Genomic DNA, 21,229 nt, shown 5'->3' with positions numbered 1-21,229 from the left:
GCTTTCTTCATCACATGAAAAGTGACTTTATATGTAGCCAAATAGCAAAGTAAAGTTTGTGAATTCTTTTATTTTCTTTCTTTCCTTTTTTAATAGCAGTAACTCCCACGAACTGGTACAAGGCTTGGTACTGTGCAAGCAGTTTTTCACTCTTAGAATGCTGCTACTGAAAAGCAGATATTGTGTGAAGTACCATCGATCACTGCCGCGGTTTTATACAGTTTGTCACCATTGTTCTTCATATAGCATTGAGTCACATTTAGAGCTATGGTACAGCTCACAAGTGTTCAGCGTGGGGGTAAAAATGTGGTGTTTTAATTGAAAAAAACTCTTAATTGTTTATACTCTGATATCATTGATTTGTTAGTGTATAGCAAATATGTCTGATGTGGCCTAGTATAGATGAAAACAGATTTAATAATATGTTTAGAAGTGTAGGATGTTGTTTATAATGATGGAGAGTGGAATGAAGTTTCTAAGGACACAGAACAGCTGAGATTAGAAATATTAGAGCAGATATCTATAAGGCTGTTCTAACAGATGCTTATCCCAGAGGCAGAAATGGACTTTTATATCTTTTTTTACATTAACAGCTTTGGGATTCTCTAACAATTTCCTTGGGGTTTTTTTATGACTGAGAGCATACTGAATCTCAGGTAAAATCCCACTGAAATAATAGATGATTTTAAATTGATGTGTGAGCAGATCACATTTTCTCTCAATCTGTCAAACACCATTTAAATACATCTTTTAGAAATGTGAAATTTCACACTGTACAAATCATACCAATGGCCTAGGCTACTTGGAAAATGTTGTAATTTTGCTCCTTTATTCAACCAATATAGAAAGGTTTTGTTTTCCTTTCATGCACTACCTGTATAAATGAGCTTGTAGAATGAGATGTGGATAACTCTGTTTGCAATTGGGACGTAGGGGAGGCAGCAGTGTTAGTGCAGCCGTTTAAATTTCTTTGAGAAGGGTGAGAAATTAAATATTTCTTCTTTCAGTGCAGAAAAGACAAACTCCCCAAACCAGATCAATCTGTGGCAGCAACCATGTGACACATATTGCTGGTTTAAGAGAACTGTGGGCAGATGCTGATCCAGAGGTGCTCCATTAGCAGAGCTGTAGGTGGTTGCTGCTGGAAAGTCTTTGTGAAGCGTATCCTGACATGGCTTTGAAAGCTCTTAGCTGATGTGGACAAATGTCAGTAATCCAGAGCAGCAGAAGCAAGTGAGAAAAGGCAAAAGGCCTTGCAGTATTAGGTTTCCAAGTGGAGAACCCTTGAATTTAGATGTTTTGTGTTAACATTTTAAGACCGTGTATGGGTTGTAAGCATTTGACAGAGTAAGTTGGGAGAGGCAGCACTTTAATCTTGTGACTCTTGTAGTTGGTTTAGTATTTGTTGTCTGCTTGTACTAGCTTCTGACTGCTCTGACTGGTACTGTGTAGGCAGGCCTTACGACAGGGAGAGACTCCAGAGGTGAATTTCTGTGCTGAGATAATTTGGAATTTGCTCCACAAGAAGCCTGCTAAAGCCGGCAGTAGCATGGCAAGGGATCATGATCTTTGTGGAGGTGGAGCCCGTGGGAGGCAGATAGGCAGCGCAGCAGAGTGGTTTGGACAGCAGCTTTGGTCCAGGAGCCTTGGGAAGAGAAGGCGGGAGGAAGGACTGGAAACTGCTGGGGGGCAGAGGGAGACAAGAGAGAACAGCTGAAGGGTGTGACCAGTGCAAATACTGTCCTTTCCTTCAGGATTTCCTTTCTTACATCTAGACATGGAAGGCTGTGTCTCACCTTGGAGTATGAAGTCTTTCCATGTGGTTGCTGGTGTTTTATTCCCCTGGTAAATGCCAGTCATTGCTTGCAGGGTAGACAGATAAGGTGATTTGTATCCAGATTTAAATGTTTTCAGTTCATCCAGTTCATCATCAAAAAAACACCATTCATCTTTTGTGTTTTTCTTCCCCCGGTATCTTTCTTCTGAACATTTTATTCTCAGCTTTCTGACAGGATTCATATGGAATAATATCTCTGCTATTAGGCCCTGTGCAAGTTCAGTCAGTGCAGAGTGCTTTAGTCTTTTGGATTCAATGTTTTATTTTCTTGGTTCCAAATATTCTTCTTTTCTGGTTTTAGGGCTGCAGTTGAGGAAATTACAAGGAAGGTAAACCTGTTAGCCCTATGAGAAATTCTGGAATAAGTTTTTCTTTCCATCTGTCTGCCAGGCTGGCAGACATTTTAATCAAATCTCCTATCAATTGTTCAGGCATATGTTAGAGTTCATTTTAGAGTGAAAAATATTTCTTTGGTTATGAAATTTCTTCACTGAGGAAATCGTTTTGCTCAGAAGTCTCTGAACAGTTTATTTTGCTGTTTAGTCCAAACTCCCTCTAAAACTCTTGAGAGTTTCAGGGTATTTATTGTGTAAGGGCCTTGAAATAATTTTTGTTAGTATTTTAGCAAACTTCCTGCTGGAGTCTGAGATACAGAGTGTGTGCCCTTGTTTCTGATACTTAATTCTAAGGTCCAGAAAAAACTACCCACCTTTCATTGCATGTATTGTGATATTTTTGTACCCTCCTCTCATTCTGCCACAGCAATTCCATGGCTCTGCTCCTAGGTCTGTGCTGGCATCCTCCATTGTGCATTTTCCAGACAAAGCTGTTCTGACAAGCAGGACAGAGCATGGTAGCAAAAATCCCATTCCCTCTGTTCACGGCAGTGATCAGGATACAACATCCTCGAGTGCTGTGCTCCCGTGCCAGGGCATGCAGAGAGACTTTATCTGTGAGAATGGCCAAACACAGCCTCGGGAGTCTGTGCCCCAGCAGCATCCCTGCCGTGAATGTGCTCAGCTGTGATTTCTCTGCTGACTTTGGAAATGGCATGTGGAATTTGTCCTTTGAGTAATCGGGCTTTTATGGTTCTCCTCAGAGTTCAGTTATCTTGATTGTCACCTTCTAAAATCCTGTATTATTACATGAAGAGATTTTAAAATCTGGTTAAAGTAAGCATTGCCAGGCAGACAAAAACTAAGATCTGGAGTGCTGAACATCCCACGTTTGTGAAGCATTTACCGTGTTTTAAAATTTACAGACAGCTGTTGATCTTTTAGGCAGAATAACTTTCTCACCATCCATACCAAAGGCAGCGCTGGAGCTGCACATGGCTGCTACAGTGTCTGTGAGAGAAAGGGACCTCCTCTTAATGCCAGCATGGTGAACTGGAGGTGAAGCTCAAGACCTGGTCCTCTGCTTCCCCAAAGGGTTACAGAAGTGTTCAGCTTCCACCTCATGGATGCAGCTGGTGCTGTGGCTCTTGTCCCCTCGGGGATGTGAGCCTCTTCCACCTCCTGGGCACAGCTGGGTATGCAGGTCACAGTCTGCACCCTCCCAGGGCAGGGAGCTGCCCACCTGGGCTTCTGCCTCCCACAGGGCTCTGGGCTACTCAGAGTAATTCATCAGTCTCTCTGAGATGTGATAAGCTCTGTGAACAAATTCTGTGTGACTGGGAGAAACTCCTGCTCACTTTTGCTCCTCTGACCTTTCACCATAAGTGTTAGGCTGAAAATCCAAAGTTCCGAAGTGAAATTAATGTCAGACAACAACTAATGGCTGTGGACTTGTTCTGATTGTAAAGAACTGCAGTTACAGCAGACTTGAACAACTCTACCCCATCTTTTTTTGGCTTGTGTTCGTTTGTTTGTGAGGTATGCTTTGTCAGCTTCTGAAGAACCACATCTCAAATTTTGTTTTACATATACAAGAATTCAGCAGAATGGTAAATGGCTTATTTGTGCCCAGGTATTTCAGATATATTTAGAAATATTGGCAAATATGTGTGTCATACTCAGAATGTGTCATTTATACCAATGTGGTGTACTGCAGAATTTTCTGGGGAAAAGAAAGGTCTTCTGAAGACTACCAGTATAATTCCCCTCTGCAAATTCTGTAACCATGACTCTCTGGGATTGCTTGTGCTATTAAAAGCTTCAGTTCAGAATACATTAACAGGGAAAAATAGAGAAATCCAGAGATATGGCAATGTACACCTGAAGAATGCATGGAAATGTCAAGTTTATTGATTACATCATCCTGCAGGTGATTCAGAGCCTCCAGAAATCCAGCTTGCATTGTGCACTCTTCTGTCTAGGACTGCCACACTCCTGTAGTTTGCATTTCACCTGGACCTGCCCTATACAAGGCTGTACTGGAAAGCAAACTTTGAAGTTATGTCCTCAAACCAGCAAAGGGGGGTGCATTATTTTGGGAGGAGTTAAAACATTCATGTTCTCTCTTTATTTTAACATATGAAAAGCTCCTCTACAATACTTTGGACTCTGCTTGGCTTTAGTTGGGTTAGTTGGTCTCAGGGAAAGTTAACACACAAGAACACTGTTATTCTGTAGGATAAAAATGCAGCTTATAGGAATTGGAGTTTATAATCTCATGCTGTAAGTGGTTTCCCTGTGATCACAATCAAACCATGTTTTTTAAAGGTAGCTTAATTGGTTAACTTATTACAAGTGTATTTTATTCTGCAGTTTATACTTAAAATAATAAAATACCACTCAGACACTTAAATTCTAATAAAGAAAAACACAGCAGTGTTACCAGGCAGGCCCTCTTTGGAGGTGCTACATGATGGGTTTTAACAGGAAGTATTCTACAGATAGGGTTTGGTTTTGGGGAGTTTTTTTGGTGCTACTTATCATGCCCTGAGCAACTTTTTTGAACCACCTGGTTCAGTCACTGTCCTCACCTTGCTCATTTCACCAAGGTTTCTTTTTCTGCTGCTTTGAAAGCCCTGTTTCTCTATGGTATTATGAAAAAAAAATCAACTGTAATATTTGGCACCCAGTTGCACTGATGGAAATGGGTTATTTTCCAGTAAAATATAACTGATGTGGAAAATACAAAAGGTAGTGGAAGTTGTGAGGTCTGATGGAATGGAAGCACTACTTATTTTGCCATTCTTTGGTGGGGGAGAGGGGGATATATCCAAGTTTTACAACCTAACAATTACTCAGACTCAGTGAAAACTGAAGCAGAAAAGATGAATAATCAAACAATCTTTGTCTAATGCTAGTCAGTTGCACAGTTTTTAAATAATACAAAAGCTGATGGGTCAGCAGGTGATTTAATTTCTCCTCCTTCAGTACAAGAAACCGTTTGTTACAAATGATGCTCCAGCTCGCTTTGCTGTGGGAGGATCTTTTCTGAGATATTTGAGATTAAAACAAACCTATATGTTCTAGTAACACAAAGGAACATTTTTCTTTGAACTGGTGGGTGGATAAAATTCTTTGTTGAAGTTTTTAAAAACCTCTCTGCAGGCCGTGTGGAGAATTGCCGCATGCTTCTCATAGATTCCAAATTTCTGCCATAGCAAGTCCCACTGGTTTCAACCACAGGCTCTTTTGTTTTCTGTACTCGCCTTTGCAACCCTCAGCAAGTGGAAGCAGTGCCAGGAGTTGTGGAAAACAAGAGCGAGCGGGTGCGAGCCAGGCCTACACTGCTGCATTCCTCTGCAGTGGCAGGACACCGTGTGGGCTTCGTTTCAGCTCCTCATTGTAAACCAGAGGCACGGAAAACCAAGTGCCCAACTCTGTGAAGGCATGCAGAGTGCAAGGCAGTTTCTGCAACCAAGTAGATTGGTTTTAATTCCAATCTGAAGATCAAAAGTTGTTCTCACTCAGGGGATGCTTTTAGCTGTTTCGAACGCCTCTTTTTACTTGCAGGCTTCTTTACCTGTCCTCACAAGCAGACAACACCTTCACACACCCACGAGGCTCATAACAGTCCTGAGACACTTTCATAGAGTCACAGAATCAGTAAAATTGGGAAAGACCTCAAAGATTGAATCCCACCTTTCACCACCACATCAACTAAACCACAGCACTAAATGCCACATCCATTCCTTGAACATTTCCAGTGACTCCATCACTTCCCTGGGCAGTCCAGTTCAATGTTTAATCTCTGGTGAAGGTGTGTCACTGAATTGCTGAAATACACGCATAGCGCATTAAAAAGACGATGAAGAGGAAGTTAAGCACCATGCAGTGACAGATGGTGTGTGACTTAGGCCTCCCAGATAAATTCTTGTGTGTTGAATCTGATATGACTTTCACAGTAGGTTTAAGAAGAAAAAGGTCTGTTGCACCCCTGCATTTAAGCCTCAGCATCAATGACAGGAGAACACAGAGCTGGTGTGCCAGTGTTGCTCTGATGCCTGTGGTTTGAAACACCTTGCTGACTGGTTTGCTTTCATCTCTTTCTCTGACATGGGCAGAATGAACTGGCTAAATTTCTTCAGTAAGAATACAGAAGAGAGGGAGTTGTTAAAGGCATAAATAACACAGGGTGTACAAGTCTGGGGAAGGTATGATGTTATTTTTCCTCCACCAAGTCTGAAACATGGCTCCTGGAGTGCAGCCCCTCACAGTGGGTAATGGGATGTTAAAGCATTTCAGCCCACAGTAACCACACATGCTTCCCATTAATATCCAGACTTTGGGCATGGACTGTGGGTTATTACTGCACAGACTTGGAAGTGATTTCACATCTCTGACATGCAGCTGCTATGAGTTGTGTGTGCCTTGGTGAAAATACAGAAAAGCTTCCCAGCAACATGACTCCTGATATATCAAGAATCTCTGATTCAGACAGTATTGCTACTTTTTACACACTGATACCATAAAATGCAGTTGCCTTCAGCAGAATTATAATGCTGAACATAAACTGTAATGAATATACAACATATTTTTAACTTCTAATTTTTATCTTGTAGTCATTTCACAGAACCAGTCCTATCAAATCATGAAATTGTCAGCAGAACTAAAAATTACATGCCATTTGCTGATTCACAAGATAAGATTTAGGCGTGTTTATAAGAGTGTCACCATCCCAGCTGTGTGTTTTCACCTAGTATTTGATTGGTTGCATTATGGTCTTACTGGGTAAGTTTAAAAAGTCAGTAAAGTTACCCTACCGAAAAAGATACCACAGCAACAATTCCAGTTGCCAGTACCACCTTGCAGGGATCCTTCTCCCAAAAAATGTTGGCTTTACTGCAGAGCAATGCTTAAGGGATGTATTTATCATTTGACTGGTACTTCTTGTAACAAGCAGCTGCATATTAAACACTTTGGGATGATAAAGTCTAGCACAATTAAGGGGAAAGAAAAAAAAAATCAGGCAATTGAAATCAGGCTATTAACCTATTGAACTTGCCAAATTAACGCTACTTATTGTTTATCACTCCATAATCCAGCACTACTTTTATAGATTAAATAAGTGTGCATTGACATCTACGCTGTCTTCATCATCTGGCTTTTAAGCATTGGCACCCTGAAATGAAAGATGCAAACTTTAGAAAGCAGATGATATTTGCTGTTAAAGGACATAGTTTGCTCGTTGTGTTGGGTATAATTTTACAACTTGCCTTGGTATAATTACAGCCTTTAAACAGTTGCTGCCATATTGAAGGGAGTGTATTTATTTTAACCAGATTTTGTGGGTCCAGTACTGCTTTTACAAACTATACATACTCTGAGCCTGGGATAAAAATCTTAAAGTCCTTTCTTGTCCCCCTAAAGAGGGGGCTGATGATTCTGATTATCCTTATGGAGCTCACCAGTAGCTGTTTGTATTAATGAATGCTTCTGGGGGATCACCTCCCTCATAACCAGCCACCTTTGCAATGAACAACTTCACAGGTTTATTTTCCCAGCTCTGAGAATTACCTTTCAAGTAGCTGAGGGAAGTGCTGGAAGTGGTACACATCAGGATGATGGCAAGGGCTGCTGTCTGGTGCACTGAGGAAACCGAGAAGAAACCGCCAAGTCAACTCGAGAGGTTTATTCATCCCATTGTCAAAAGAAACAGCACTGCTGTTGGAAGCACTCCGGCTCTTACCTGATTAAATTAAATTATTGTGAATTGATGCCAAAGTATGTCAAATGTTCAAGGGTTTTTTGGGGTTTTTTCAGCAGATCTGGAGTATGTTTAGGTTAGTATCAGAAATAAAGTGAGAGGACTCACACTTATGTTTTCATCCTGTAGCACTTAGTGTCTGACAGAATTCACATTCTCCTGTGCAATTTTCAGCTTTTTCCCTACTGCATAATTTTATGCTAAAAAGTACATATTCCTATTCTACCTGAGTGAATGCAGTATTTTTGTTTGAAATATGAGCATGAATAATATAACTAAAGTGTCAACTGCAAAGACAGTTAATTCCATGACAGGATGCAAATTACATTTTCCCTCTCTCCATCAAGCATTTTTGTGCTTTCATGTGAGCTCTGCTGTGTAGCACACTCTGCTAGCTCAGCACCTCTTCATCAGCAGGAGAGGGCTTGGAGAAATGAAATCTTTCATGAGTCTGAAAGAAACTGTCCCAAGACTTGGGTATTAGCAAAGGTCTAGTCATTAATAGATCCTATTTCAACCTATTAATTTTCAGTCTGGCATCAGCTTTTAGGGGGCATAATGCTTTCTGCAGAGAGCAGCTAAGAACTGCTATTCCATGAAGTACCAGGGATTCAGGAGAAGAAGCATTTGTCAGGCACTTCTTGTAAAATGTTAAGTGGAAGAAGTTTCATTAACCCAGCCCCAACAATGTAGTCCAAATGTCTAAAATTATGTTGTGCCTTTACCAACAGCAGTGCAGTAACTTTCAGCAGGCTCAGCCACTGATCCTTACTGGCCCAAGATGTAGTATAGAACTAAACTTGGTATTTTTTTTTTAAATGTAGTTCAATGGAAGTAAATACTGGACCAAGTGAGGTTTTTCACTTCTTACTATATTTTTAGTACTAAGTTTTATTGTAAGGAAAATGATATCATAGCAGACCCCATATTCACTGCTTCAGCAGATCAGTGGAAAGGAAACACCCTCACAACTTTTTTATTCTAGTCTGGTAAGAGCTTTATATGCTGTAAAATGTCTAATGAAGGAAGTGAGGGAGGGAAATATGCACTCCTTTGAGTGCATGCTTGGCAGGTGGCTTCTCATTTTTGAGGTGGTTTAGTCTGCAGCTTGGTTTGCCCCTAGAAAAAGCCACATTTCTTGTGCAGAAAAATATCATTCCTTCAGTTATGCTGAAGCCATAGAGAAAATTTGCCTTTAGCTAGAATTTTTTGTTCCTGAAAGTGATAAGCTTTGGCAAGGAGGGAGGGAGGAGAGCAAGCTGTAATGGAAGTGATCTCTTGGCTAAGTGCAATAGGAGTGTTAAACTCATGTGAATCTGAATCATGAGGCACATGGGCACTTCTCTCTGCATTCACTCTGCTAGAAAATGGGGAGAATGTGTAAAGGCTAAATGCACCAGCACATCCATTCTAGTTATGTTCAGAGCTATGACCAATGTTTGTTTCACAATTATACTGCATGCCATCCATTTTAAACAGAAATATTTGTCCAAAATTTATTTCCAACTGTTTGACAAGCATCAGACAAACCCAGTAATTAGGTCTGTGAATTGAAATGTCTGATGGCATATTGCCTTCTAACCATATTAGAGAAGTTAGGCTAGGAGCCATTTTTTGTCTGCAGTGTCTTAGCATAATGAGGATGAATCAAGCTTTTGCAGTTCAGATTTAACAAGGCAGACATAATTCTTTCCTCCGTCTCCCCAAATACTTCTGTAGTGAAGCCTAATGGCTGTGGACACGCTGTTCTGCTGTGGGCTGTGCTGCAGTAAAAGTCCAAACCAGGAGCTGGATTGTTGTGAAATTGTCTCAGCACAGAGTTGGAACCCTGATATCCTCAGCTGCAGCATGTATGTAGTAATGATGGATGTGTTTTCTCTGGCCTTTTATTCTTTCAATTGCCTGTTATTACCACAAGTGTTGTTAGAAACCACATGTTCCAAAACAGTGGTCCCAGCCTCTTAAATAATGCAAGACAACCTATTACTAATACATTTGCCTTACTGCTATAGCTTACCCGAGTTCTTGAAATCTCAGCTGTGACAAAGTTGATTAATTTCTAGGTGGTGCCTTTTGTTGTTCAAGTGAATAGGCACAGATGAATCAATACAAAAAGCTAGATATTTTAGCCAATATTTTATTGTTAGCATTTCAGTAAACAAACTGAAATAAACTTAACTCAGAATTGAGGACTATACTGCATTGTATTTCACTATCCAGTTGACATTTACAGAAAAGAGAGGAACTAAAAGTAGAGAAGGGCAAATACAGATTATAGTTAATTTACTGAAAAACCGTGCTTTATGTATATGGATGACTTAAGCTAAAATGAAAAATTGATTTAAAAGTTCAGTAATTTCCATCTTCATACCCCGAGAAAAGAAGGCCGAGAAAAAGTAAGTATAATCAATTACAGCAGCCTGTAGTTATGATAAAGTGTATTATTCAGTGTTACAAAGTTGATTAATGTAGTTTCTGGCATTTGTAACAAGTAAATAATACTCAGTTCTTAAGATTTCATAGAAATATTTAAGCTGCTGTCATGTATAATTTGCAGTATCTTGTGACTGTTGTTCTAAGCCTCCCTTGAGAACCCAAACTAAGGTAATGTACTTCAGCTTCTGTCAGCTTCATCTTCCTCATTAGTTTTACAGCATTTGTAGAGGGAGCAACAATAGGAATGTGAGAGGAATTACAAGTATCTGCAAGAAAGCAAGACTGGAAAGGAGTAGGAGGAGATGAAAAACTTGTAATCATTTTTAAAGTCATAACAACATAGCTATCCAGGCTGTCCTCTGTATGGAAGAAGACTACAGACTGCTGTGGTACACACAAGCAGGGGCTGGCACAGAGCAGCCCTCCCAAGTGACCCACGAGAAGGATATTTGTATCTGAGGTTTCTCCACTGGAAGTTGTCCTTTGCACAGAGCAAATTTCTGTGGTTTGAGAGGAGTTGTTGTTTGAAGCATTGGGCTGAGAGGTCCCTGACAATTCGTAGCTTAGGGAAAAGAGTTATTTTGATTCTCAAGAAATGGGATAAACTATCAATGTCTAATTAAGCTCCAAGGCCACGGTAGTTTTGAAAATACTTATATGGGACCTAACTCCTATTAAGGACAGTGAGGGATTGGATTTATTATTGTCTCATTGAAAGCACCTTTGGACTTTCACTTGGGTTTCATTAAAGAATTAACAGACTGCTAAGAATTTTTTGTCCATCTGTATTTGTCATTTTGGAAGTCACTGTGTGTACAAGGAACAAATGCCTCCGTTGACTCTGACCAACGTGCCCAGTGCCAGCAGCAGGCTCAGAGCACCATGTGGTCAGGGAAAGAGCAGAGGTGGCATTGCCTTTGGGAGTGGTCCTTGGTCACACCTGGAGTGCCTCATCCCTGCTTGGAGTCAGGCTCTCTCCTGCTGTTTTGGGGCTAATGTGAGGAGGTGCTTCTCTTGTGCTCTTACTTGTGCAGCTCTCAAGGACCATGTTCACTTACATATAAATAGAGGACACTTCCATAGCCTTCTAGTTAATGCCTATGGCAATGCTGTACTTCTTTTTACAAAAAAGTGCCTAAGATCTCTTCTTCCCTTCTCTTGTACAAGTGCTATGGTACAGGTCGTGTGCTCTGCTTTAAGAAAGAGCTTCATCTTCCAAAGAAAAATGACTTAAAAAAATAGTGGCTATACACAGCATTTACAATAGGTTTTAATAGAAGTCTAAATATTTGTTTTTAAATGAACAAACAAGCATACATTCATATAGTCCATTAATTCTGGATGTCCTTAGGACATTATTAAAGTGATCTCTCTCTCTCCAAATGCACTGGAAGACTTTGATTAGTTAGCTATAATATTAACAATATTTCTCTTGCATGTGTTTTATATATTAGAGAAGACATAAGCATGAAGAAAATTTTAGAGGCAATCTTAAATGTGTGCTTTCACTGCTGAAATAAAGCCTCCAGAAAGATTTATACTTTATAGCTTGCTGTGTATGCATTGGGAGAAGCTACTTTTGTGGCACAAATACCCTTCTTTGTTGCCTACCAATACCCGTATTCAGTGGCACAAAGAACAACTGTTGTAAAAAATATTAGTATGCAGATGCTCTGGTGTTTTGTTAATGCATTTAATTAAATACAATAACTCTTTTGTTTGCTTTTCTTTTTCTGTCCTTGAATGGATTTGTATTATGGTATAGAACCCAGGCTTAGAGTTGCTGTTTAAAATGTTTTGCAGTTTCAGAGTGGGTCACACATCCAAGTTAGTTACTTTTCTTTTGTTCTATTAAGAAAATCATTTGGGTATGTTAGTAGTTTCTAATAAGTTTAAGAGCAACTTTTCAGGAAAACTCAAATTCCAAAGTTGCCAGCAAATATTTCCACCACTAAAGAGGTCTTCAGCTACAGTTATGCACTGTATATGTATATGTATTTAACCTATATAGATTTAATAATTGTATTCCTGAGAGACTTTCAGATGTTTTAACTGAAGAAATTGTTCTTGAAGTTCCTCAACATTTTCTAGCTAGTTTCCACAAAAGAAATAAAAAAAATGTACAGCAAAACTGCACTTTACGTTTTTATATGAAAAACTGTAGCAGGCTGATTACAACCAATTGTAACCTACACACAGGTTTTGCAGAAGCCATCATTACTGTCTTGTGTTGTTACTCATAAAATTATTTCACAATTATTCTCAGCCTGAGAAAAGGTTTCTTTAGGGCCCTGTGGGTGGGTGAAAGCATATGAAATGACTGTATCAGGTCTAAAATTGCCCTGCTGAATCAGCAAAGTACTTGAGCCCAGAGTACTTTGAAAACACAGCAGTATTTGCCAGATCCTATCCCTCCCTTGGCAACAAGGGCCAAATCAAATGAGGATGTAAAAAGGTAATTAGGAGACCCTAAAGGTAACACATGACTGACTTACTTATGAGCTTCTGAGCCCCCTTAACTCCAAAAGACAATTCTGATGCAGAGTGTGTGGGAGATGTCTGTGCTGAAGGTTGCTCCTCAAGCAGTGACCTATTAATACTCTTTTGGTGTTCCTTGGAGATAAGTCATATTCTTCAGCGGGTGCAGTTTCCTTTAGAACAGTAGGAGTCATGGTGTAGACCATGAAAACCTCCATAAATCTTTTTGTTACTGATAGAAGGAGCTACTACAGGTGAAAGAAGAGCTAAGTGTGCTGCAGCTGATGCTTCTCAGATACTTTACTGGGTGCATCAGAACATGACTGTGGAGAATGCAACAGGCATTTCACTTACCACAGGGGTCTGTCTTGGCACCTTTCTTGGCTGAAAAAAAAGGCTTGTCAGTTGCTGCTGGTAATTGTTTTTGTCACTTCTCATAAGAACTAAATGCAAATTGGACAGTTTTAGGCCTTCAGCATCAGTGCTAGGACATTGCACCTGAGTGCCAGGATCATCATACATGCACAAAAACTGTCATGAGAGGCCAAGCAGAAATTGCAGTTTAGTCCTCTCTTTTTTGAAGTGAGGACAATTTCAATAGTGGGGAAAAAAAACCCCTTCCCCTCACTGTGCTTGTTTGATCCATACTGAAGTTACAGCAAGGGGCTCCAAATGAGGCCATAAGGTCTGGCATCGTGGAGAAGGAACGTGCGCTTGTGAAGGCACAGATCTGCTATGTCACTGTAATTTTTTTTTTTTTTCCCCATTTTGGAGAAAGATGGCATAATTAGAGTTGCAGTCCTCGAGGGACGAATTCTGATTATTCACTGAAAGCTTCCTCATCCACAAGCCTTCCATGTAAATAAACTTAGTTTCAGTTACGCTTCATCTATTGATCTATTTATAAATGTGTTTAAAAAGCAAACAGAAAAAAAACGCATCAAAAAATCACCTAGAACTACTGCAAATTTGTGTGAGAACATCATTCTGGTTTCAGTTCCAAGATAACTTAATGTTCTTTAGGGCTGGAAGAGAACATAGTTTCATTACAACTGCACATATTATGGGTTTTGTATGAAATGAGCATCTCAAGGCAAGGGAAAGAAAGCAGCATTGTTCCAGGGCTGTTTTTCACAGGCCTGTATTCATATCTCATCCTTGTTGTTTGCAGGAGAGGCAGATGTGAACCAGAACAATGGGAGCTCCACGAAGAGCCCAGCGGTGACAGACCCCAAAGGCACAGCAGACCCGAAGAATGCCTGGCCCGAGGCCAACCCAGCTGACAGGACTGGTCGCCCCCACTTGATCCGCCTCTTTTCCCGAGATGCCCCAGGAAGAGAAGACAACACCTTCAAAGATCGGCCCTCAGAGTCAGACGAGCTACAGACCATCCAAGAGGACAGTGCAGCAGCTTCAGAGAATTCGGATTTGATGGCTTCACAAAAACGCTCCTCTTTCCGGCACGGATCAAAGCTGGCATCTGCGAGCACTATAGACCATGCCAGACACGGATCCCCACGGCACAGAGACTCGGGTCTGCTCGACTCGCTGGGCAGATTCTTTGGAGGTGAAAGACACGTTCCCCGGCGGGGCTCGGGCAAGGTGAGCTCTGAGGAATAGAGAACCGCAAGGCTGCAGCAAAATACAGTACAATTAAGGAGGAAGGGTGGGTCTGAAAGGAAGGTCTCACTGCTATGAGGCAAGAGTTGACCTAGCCAGCAGGCTGGTACTTGTAATATAATGCTTGGCTTTAAACTGAAAACAGCAACAGCAACAAGTCAAAGATCTGGGAAACAAGAGGAGCTACTCTGGGTAGTAACAAGGAGTATTAGAAATCCAGGGGGCTCTAGAAACATTACCGGGAGGAATTTTTATGAGCATTTAATGTGGTGTGTTGTATGCATTTCAATGCTGTGCCATTTAGAGAAACTTCGGTCTGCTTTTGTGTGTTGCTTTTAAATATTTGCAAAAGGGAGCTGGACGAGAGTGCTAGATGCAAGACATTCTCTGCTTATCTTGGCACTAACTGAGGGACAGACTTGGAAATGGATGTTAGAAAAGGAATTGTGGCCAAATTCTCAGCCTGCTTGTGCAAGAGTATGTTTAAAGTCAGTTGACAGCATTGCTGGGGAGATGGCTTGACAGATACTATCCTGAATCCCAGGATAATGTACCAAAGAATCCAGCTGCTTTATTGTGACAAGAAGTTGAGATTTATTCCAAGCATTTCATATTAGAAATTGTATAACAAACCATTTCTACACTGAATTCAAAAACAAAGCCTTGATGAAAGGCTGTTAATTAAATTCTCCCCTTTTCCAGGATACCTGCCTCCTCTGATAAATTATGCAGCTGGCATATTAATTCACAATTATTCAAGTGGCAATGTTTTTTAAGATGTTTTTGCTGTACCTTTTGCCATGTAAATGGTAAGTGGAGTCTTGTGTTTGTGTGTCCACACACTACATAAGCATTCAAATGGAACTGTTGCAGGGCTGTAAATCCTTTCTTTTAGCTGAATTTGTTGTAGTTGCTCAAGCTGTGTGTCACAAAAAGCAGTGTTCATAGTTGCTGGTTGGGCCCAAATGTTTGAAAATCCTTTGGCAACCTTTGAGGTGTATTCAGTGTTCCAACCTGTGATCTGTGCTCTCAGTGCTGCACTGGGACAGGACACAAACTGTGTCCTGTGTCCTGTGATGTAAAACTGATCTGTGGTGCTCCCACAGCTGTGGCTCTCAGTGTCCTTCACAGCTCCACACCTGGAAGCACAATGTGTAACAGCCCTTCCCCGAAGAGTTGTTGTAATGTAGAGACCACTGGATGAAAAATACTCCAGAAACTTCAAACCAGAAGCTTCTCACACTTGGTAGATGGTACTAAGCAAGCTGGGTGTTTTGTTCTTTTTATTTCTCACCTTTACCACTGGGGCCTGTAGTGCTATTGAGAAAGATTTAGCAGCCAGGCAGTTTTTTCTGTAGTAATGTTTCTGTGTGTAATGTTTCTGGGTGTAATGTTCAAAAATGCAACAAGCAGTTGCTGTGAGCATGAAGAAAACCTTTATTCTTACTGTTACTGCAAATAACAGAGATTGTTCCCAGCTGCTATTTTCTGGAACCTGGTTGGCCAGCTCAACTCTTGCTGTTTTGTTCATGTACTGTGTTACTCGATGAAAAATAGTGTTTGAAATGTTCTTTGTACACCAAGGAGATAATACCAAAAAGTTAGATTCTGCATACAGAATATACAGAGGTATGTGCATTCCTGCTTGGCAATAAATCAAACCAATCAACTCAGTTTTTAGGAGTAACGACTAAAAAATGTCTGCAAGCAGTAAAATTCTGTATTTTATTCTTTGGCGTGAACATGAGTGCAATGATTCTCTATAGATTTTGATGTAATTATGTATGAGAGGACAGGAGATCATCTCTTTTATCTCTGCTGTAAAATGCTATTCTGAAGAACTTACATGTCTGCAAAACAGAACAGAATTATGGACAATTGTGACTTTTTTTACCTAGCAGAAGTAGTTGTTTGGGATTTTTTTCCCTTAAGAATGGCTACTCATAATGTTACGGAGTCCTGATTTGCAGTTCTGAGCTGGAAGCACAGAGAAGTTGAATTATTTTGGCAAAAGTCTGTCACATTAGGACTTCCAGTGCCAAAGCATCTCTAGCACTCTTCCACACAATGACAATATTGATGTACATCCTAGGAAATGTTCCTAGGAAGCTCTCTTGTGGGAGGGCTTCAGTGTGGAAAGTATCGAGCAAGTGGCACAGACAGTCATTTCAACTATTATTTATTTAGCCTCTGAAACAATACCTTTTGGTTTCTTGTATCAAGAAAGGCTTGTGGCGTCATTTATTTATGCAAGCGTAGACAGAGGAAATCTAGGTGGCTCATTTGTGCTTAAACTCTAAATAGTTGTTGCCATTTGCTGAATTTTTTAGAGGATCACTGATAGATGATGAAGGTGTTCGTGGACCAGCCGGAATAGAATGAAGTCCCTGGGCATTTTTCCAGACTCCACTAAATAAACAGGGCATTGGTAAATAAGATACCACTAAAAGCACCTTAAGGGATGAATTTCAAAGGCCTGAAAAGTTCCTAGAGCTGCACTGTTTATTTGCTTGCACTTTTTTTCTATATTTATTTTGAACCATTTCAAAGCAGTTCTGCAGCTGCCTTTCTTGCAGTCTTCCTTTTTCAGCCAGCACATGCCTCAGTGGGAGCATCTCAGCTACCCACACCAGCAAGCACTGGAATGCAAAGACAACACTTGCTCTTTGTACAGATTTAGGGCTGACATTCAAGCAAAACACATTATAAATTCCTTGTGGAGGCATTTTCTTCTTGCATCCATAGCTAAGAAGTACATTAATGAATAATATTCACTATTGTGTCCAGAAAGGTGGGGTAGGAACAATGCTGGGACTGTTTCATGGCCTCCTTTTCTCATGTGGAGCAGGTTCTCTCTCACCCTGCAATTCTGAAGTTAAATTAAGAGTGCATGGGAGTTCCATGGGAGTTGTTAAAAATAGAAGTACTGGAATGTACAGAAATACTCCTTTTCCTCTAAAGGGCAGCAAGTGCATCTGCCATTTTCCCCCCATTTCCATCGAGATTTTGGATAGCTGAAACTCAATCTAAACCAGCTTGAATTTTGTATTTTAAGAAAAAAAATTAAGGTAAACTATTTGAAACAATATTGTTGTTGTGCACAGCTCAAATTTAATCTTAAATTAGAATTAAAAAAGAATTTCAAATGGTGTCAGAAAGAAACTGTGGTGCAGACATTTTACATAGCATGCAAGAGAGAGTAGCATAACAATAAATTATTTCCTTTCTAATCTTTATGGAATATTTCTCTAAGCAAGTTTGTTAAAACAATCAAATGTTCTTTGTGCCTCCTAGATTCTGAGCCTGTATTCAACTTCAGTATGTACTGACTGCTATTTTGTTTCTTTGATGCAGTTGTTTATGCTTTTGTAAACCTTTTGTTTATGGTTTTGTTTTGGTTTTTTTTCTACTAAAGTTTGGATTGTGAGACAAGAACTTTTCTGTCCTGGTTTAACATTTTGCATTAACATACTAAACTTTAAACTACGCTCGTGACACAGATCAAATAAACCAAAATATGTGAGTGACAATAAACAATAGGTGAGGCAAGACTTAGTGAAAGATTGAATCAATTTCTCTTTTACACTTTGCTTCAGTTTTGTATGCAATCTTGTAACAATATCGGTTGCCTGAATGAAGCCTTGCTCATTCTTCATGTATTTCTTATGTTTCCTAACAATTTCTGTGTGTTTGGGTGCAAGAAATACAGGAGGTAGAGATGGGGCTTCCCCATGCTACAGACAGATAGGAGGCAGGAGCAGCACTGGGCTGATGTTCTTCTCAACTTGAGCAGAGCCAGGGTTTGAGATCAGCATCTCCGAATCAGCAGCTCCAAACCCACTCCTGAGCTAAGCAGTTGCTAGCATGGGGATCTACAAAAATGGCTGCAATTACCATGCACAGGCAAAAAGTTTAGGAACCACAGTTTTAAATAATGCTGTGGATGGATAAATTAATTAGAATATTTTTTCTTTTGCACTTGAATTCTATTCACATTTCTTGTGGAAGCTTTAATGTATACTACAGCACCATGAAGAATTTGAAAAGTAGTTAAATCAGTGCTAGTGTGACTAGTATTTGATGTGATTTAAGTAAATACTTACTGTGATTTTAATTTCCAAGTCTTAGTTTTCAGGGAGCGGTATTGCTTGTGATACACTGTTTTGTAAAACCTGCTGTGCAAGCAGTATACTTGTAAAAAAATTTTTATAGTTTATCGCGGTTGTAACAATCATTTTGTTTTAATCTTTTGCTTTTTATGTGCTTTATGTATTCATTAAACTGTTTACATCACAAAAAACCCAGTGTACTAATGATTTAATTTGTTTTAAATGCTTTAATCCATTAACAGAAGTTGCAACAAACTGCTACTTTTACGTGACAGGTTTTTACTTCACTGAGACTGCGTGTCCTGCAAAATTCAGTTAGAACAGTGCCTTGGACAGAAGAGAATAGAGATGTTTCCTTCTGGAAGGAGAGGGGAGGCTTTGAATAACCAAAGCTTCTGAATCCTGATGTTTTCACTGATAATGGGAACTGAATCTGGCCTCTTGTTTGTAGCAGGTAGTAATGAATGATGAAATACCTAAAAATGAGTTATGGTAACAGAACTGCCAGCCTGAAGCTCATTTGGCTTGTGCAGTGCTAGAACCTCAGAGTACTTTAGATCTGCCTGGTTTAAAAAAATATCACCTGTACATAACAAGGAAATATCAACTGGTGAGTACACACACCATGTGAGAAAGGCCTAGGAGCCAACATTACGTGGGATTGATTTTGAAATGTTCATTTAACACATGTATGGCTATAAACATATTATTTGTGCTTAATAATTAACACATTACTTAACACACTGCAACTTGCATTTTCCAGGAAGTTACTGCTTGAATTAATTATTTCAAGCTACTAGAGGAATTTGGGAATTGGACTAGGTTAAATGCTCTTTAAGTGGTACTTCGAAGTGCAAGCACTAAAATTTGCTGAAGTATTAGTGATGTTTTGTGCTCACCTGACATCAGCTGCATGACAAGGTTTGTTCAGAAATGGGACATAGTATTTGGGGCTTGCTGATTTGTATTACAAGTCAAAGAGGAGATCATGACTGGGGAGAATGCCTGTCTGCCTCATTGCTTTTACTGTTTTTTATATAGTCTTGTGCCTCTTATATTCAGAAATGGATTAGTAACATGTGCAGGCTAAAATGTAAATTAATCGGCCGAAGCATTTGAAGGATCTCTGTTTCTAATCACTCCACAGCAAAAGGTTTCCCCATTTCATTAAACTTCTAACAGGATCTTTCAGTTCAGTCTTTGCATGACTGTTTCTGGAGTTTTCTATCCACTAATATGAAACAATAATAACAGTAGTATGTGTAAGTTGCATGCAGAAGGGCATGTAAGTTCTACAGAAGAGCTCCAAGGATTCTTTGGAGAAACTCTGGAGGATGTTCAAAGCTTGTGGTGCCCTTTGCCTGGGCCTGAGCCTGGTGGCAGAGCTGCTGGAGGAGCAGTGATGGCAGCTTTGGGATCTTTTGGTGGGAACTAGGGCCAGCTGTTCTCAGCCATTCCTCTCTTGTTCACCTGCACGGCCCCACAGTCCAGCTGAGAGCAAGGTCTGTATTTAATTCTAAAACCATGTATCAGAGGGGGGTGTTTGTTTAAAGAAGTGAGAGGGCCAGGCAGGGTCCCCAAAATGTGCATACAGATGGTCAAATACAGCTATTAAAAATTCAGCACAAGGACTTTCTCTGCCTGAGAACAATTTAATCTGTTTACTTCTCTGCAGATGAAGCAGTTCGATAAGTAAGAAATTGCTTTATATTAAAATCTGCTGTATTGGTTTTTTCTATCACATTCATTTCAAATGAAGAACTGCATTATCTTTAACACTTTCCATACTAGAATGCCAAAATAAATGACTGTACTTCTACCAGATAGAAAACCAGAGCAAAAATTACTACTTTTTTGTCCCTGACCTTGTTTTGTACCTCTGTCATCACATAGCGTTAGTGACAATTGCTGGCTTTCACCTTTTGTATTGATGCAGAATATCTCACCATGTTCCTGAAATGGTCTCCAGTTAGATGTGTTCAGTTACACTTTGTACTCCAGAGTTACTTGGTTTCATTTCTGGGCTGCATGAGAAATCATCCACTGCCATGTTCGGGTGATTTTACTGAATTTTTTACAAATCAATTTAAAAATGTTTGTAAAGCACAAAAAAAGCTGCAGATACAAAATGAGCTCTCCCTTTTTGCTTATGATGAATCTACTTCTCAGTATCTGATACATCATACAATTAATGTGCCTTGGAAACTATACAGGCCTCAGGTTTGGATTGGTCCGTCTTCCCCACTTTATACTAGCCATTTATTGGAAATTTTACCATGGTATTTCTTTCAAAGAATTATGCTATTAACAATACCATGTCTAAATATTTCATAATAGTAAACTCTCCTTGCTATTGCACTCCCTCTATAAGTTATGCTGAGACAGGTAACAGTGCTTTTAACAACCTGTATGAGAGTTTAGCTTCTCACTTGCTTACCTATTAAAGGCAGAAAACAAATACAATTGGGCAAATCCTTCAAAGGTGAGAACTGATCAAATATTTTATGGGGGGGGTGGGTGAACATGCAATCTGAGATTTCCAGAAATCAAGGTTGTAGTAACATTTTTCTGGCCACCAGCTGTAAAGTGATAGTGTACACCTGGTATTTATAGCTTTGTTTTCCAAATAATGCCCATCTTACTTATTGTA

General features: G+C 39.8%; 1 protein-coding gene across 9 annotated transcripts in view; it reads left to right on the top strand.

Moving 5' to 3' along the window:
* The window catches only part of MBP (myelin basic protein), a 110,648-nt gene that overhangs the window by 77,466 nt on the left and 11,953 nt on the right, over positions 1 to 21,229 (top strand). For 7 of the 9 annotated variants that reach the window (XM_086894653.1, XM_086894643.1, XM_086894647.1 and 4 more), the window contains 2 exons: positions 14,022 to 14,452; positions 17,765 to 17,788. In XM_086894653.1, coding sequence (XP_086750779.1) covers positions 14,022 to 14,452; positions 17,765 to 17,788 — 455 coding nt within the window. The remainder of the gene's footprint in view (positions 1 to 14,021; positions 14,453 to 17,764; positions 17,789 to 21,229) is intronic. The other 2 variants (XM_086894709.1, XM_086894700.1) reach the window with 1 other exon arrangement.

Source organism: Cyanistes caeruleus, chromosome 1 (genome assembly GCF_971803275.1).
Source record: "Cyanistes caeruleus chromosome 1, bCyaCae1.hap1.1, whole genome shotgun sequence".
NCBI lineage: Eukaryota > Metazoa > Chordata > Aves > Passeriformes > Paridae > Cyanistes > Cyanistes caeruleus.
The sequence above is the reverse complement of the archived record's forward strand: the minus strand, read 5'-3'. Positions and strand labels throughout refer to the sequence as shown.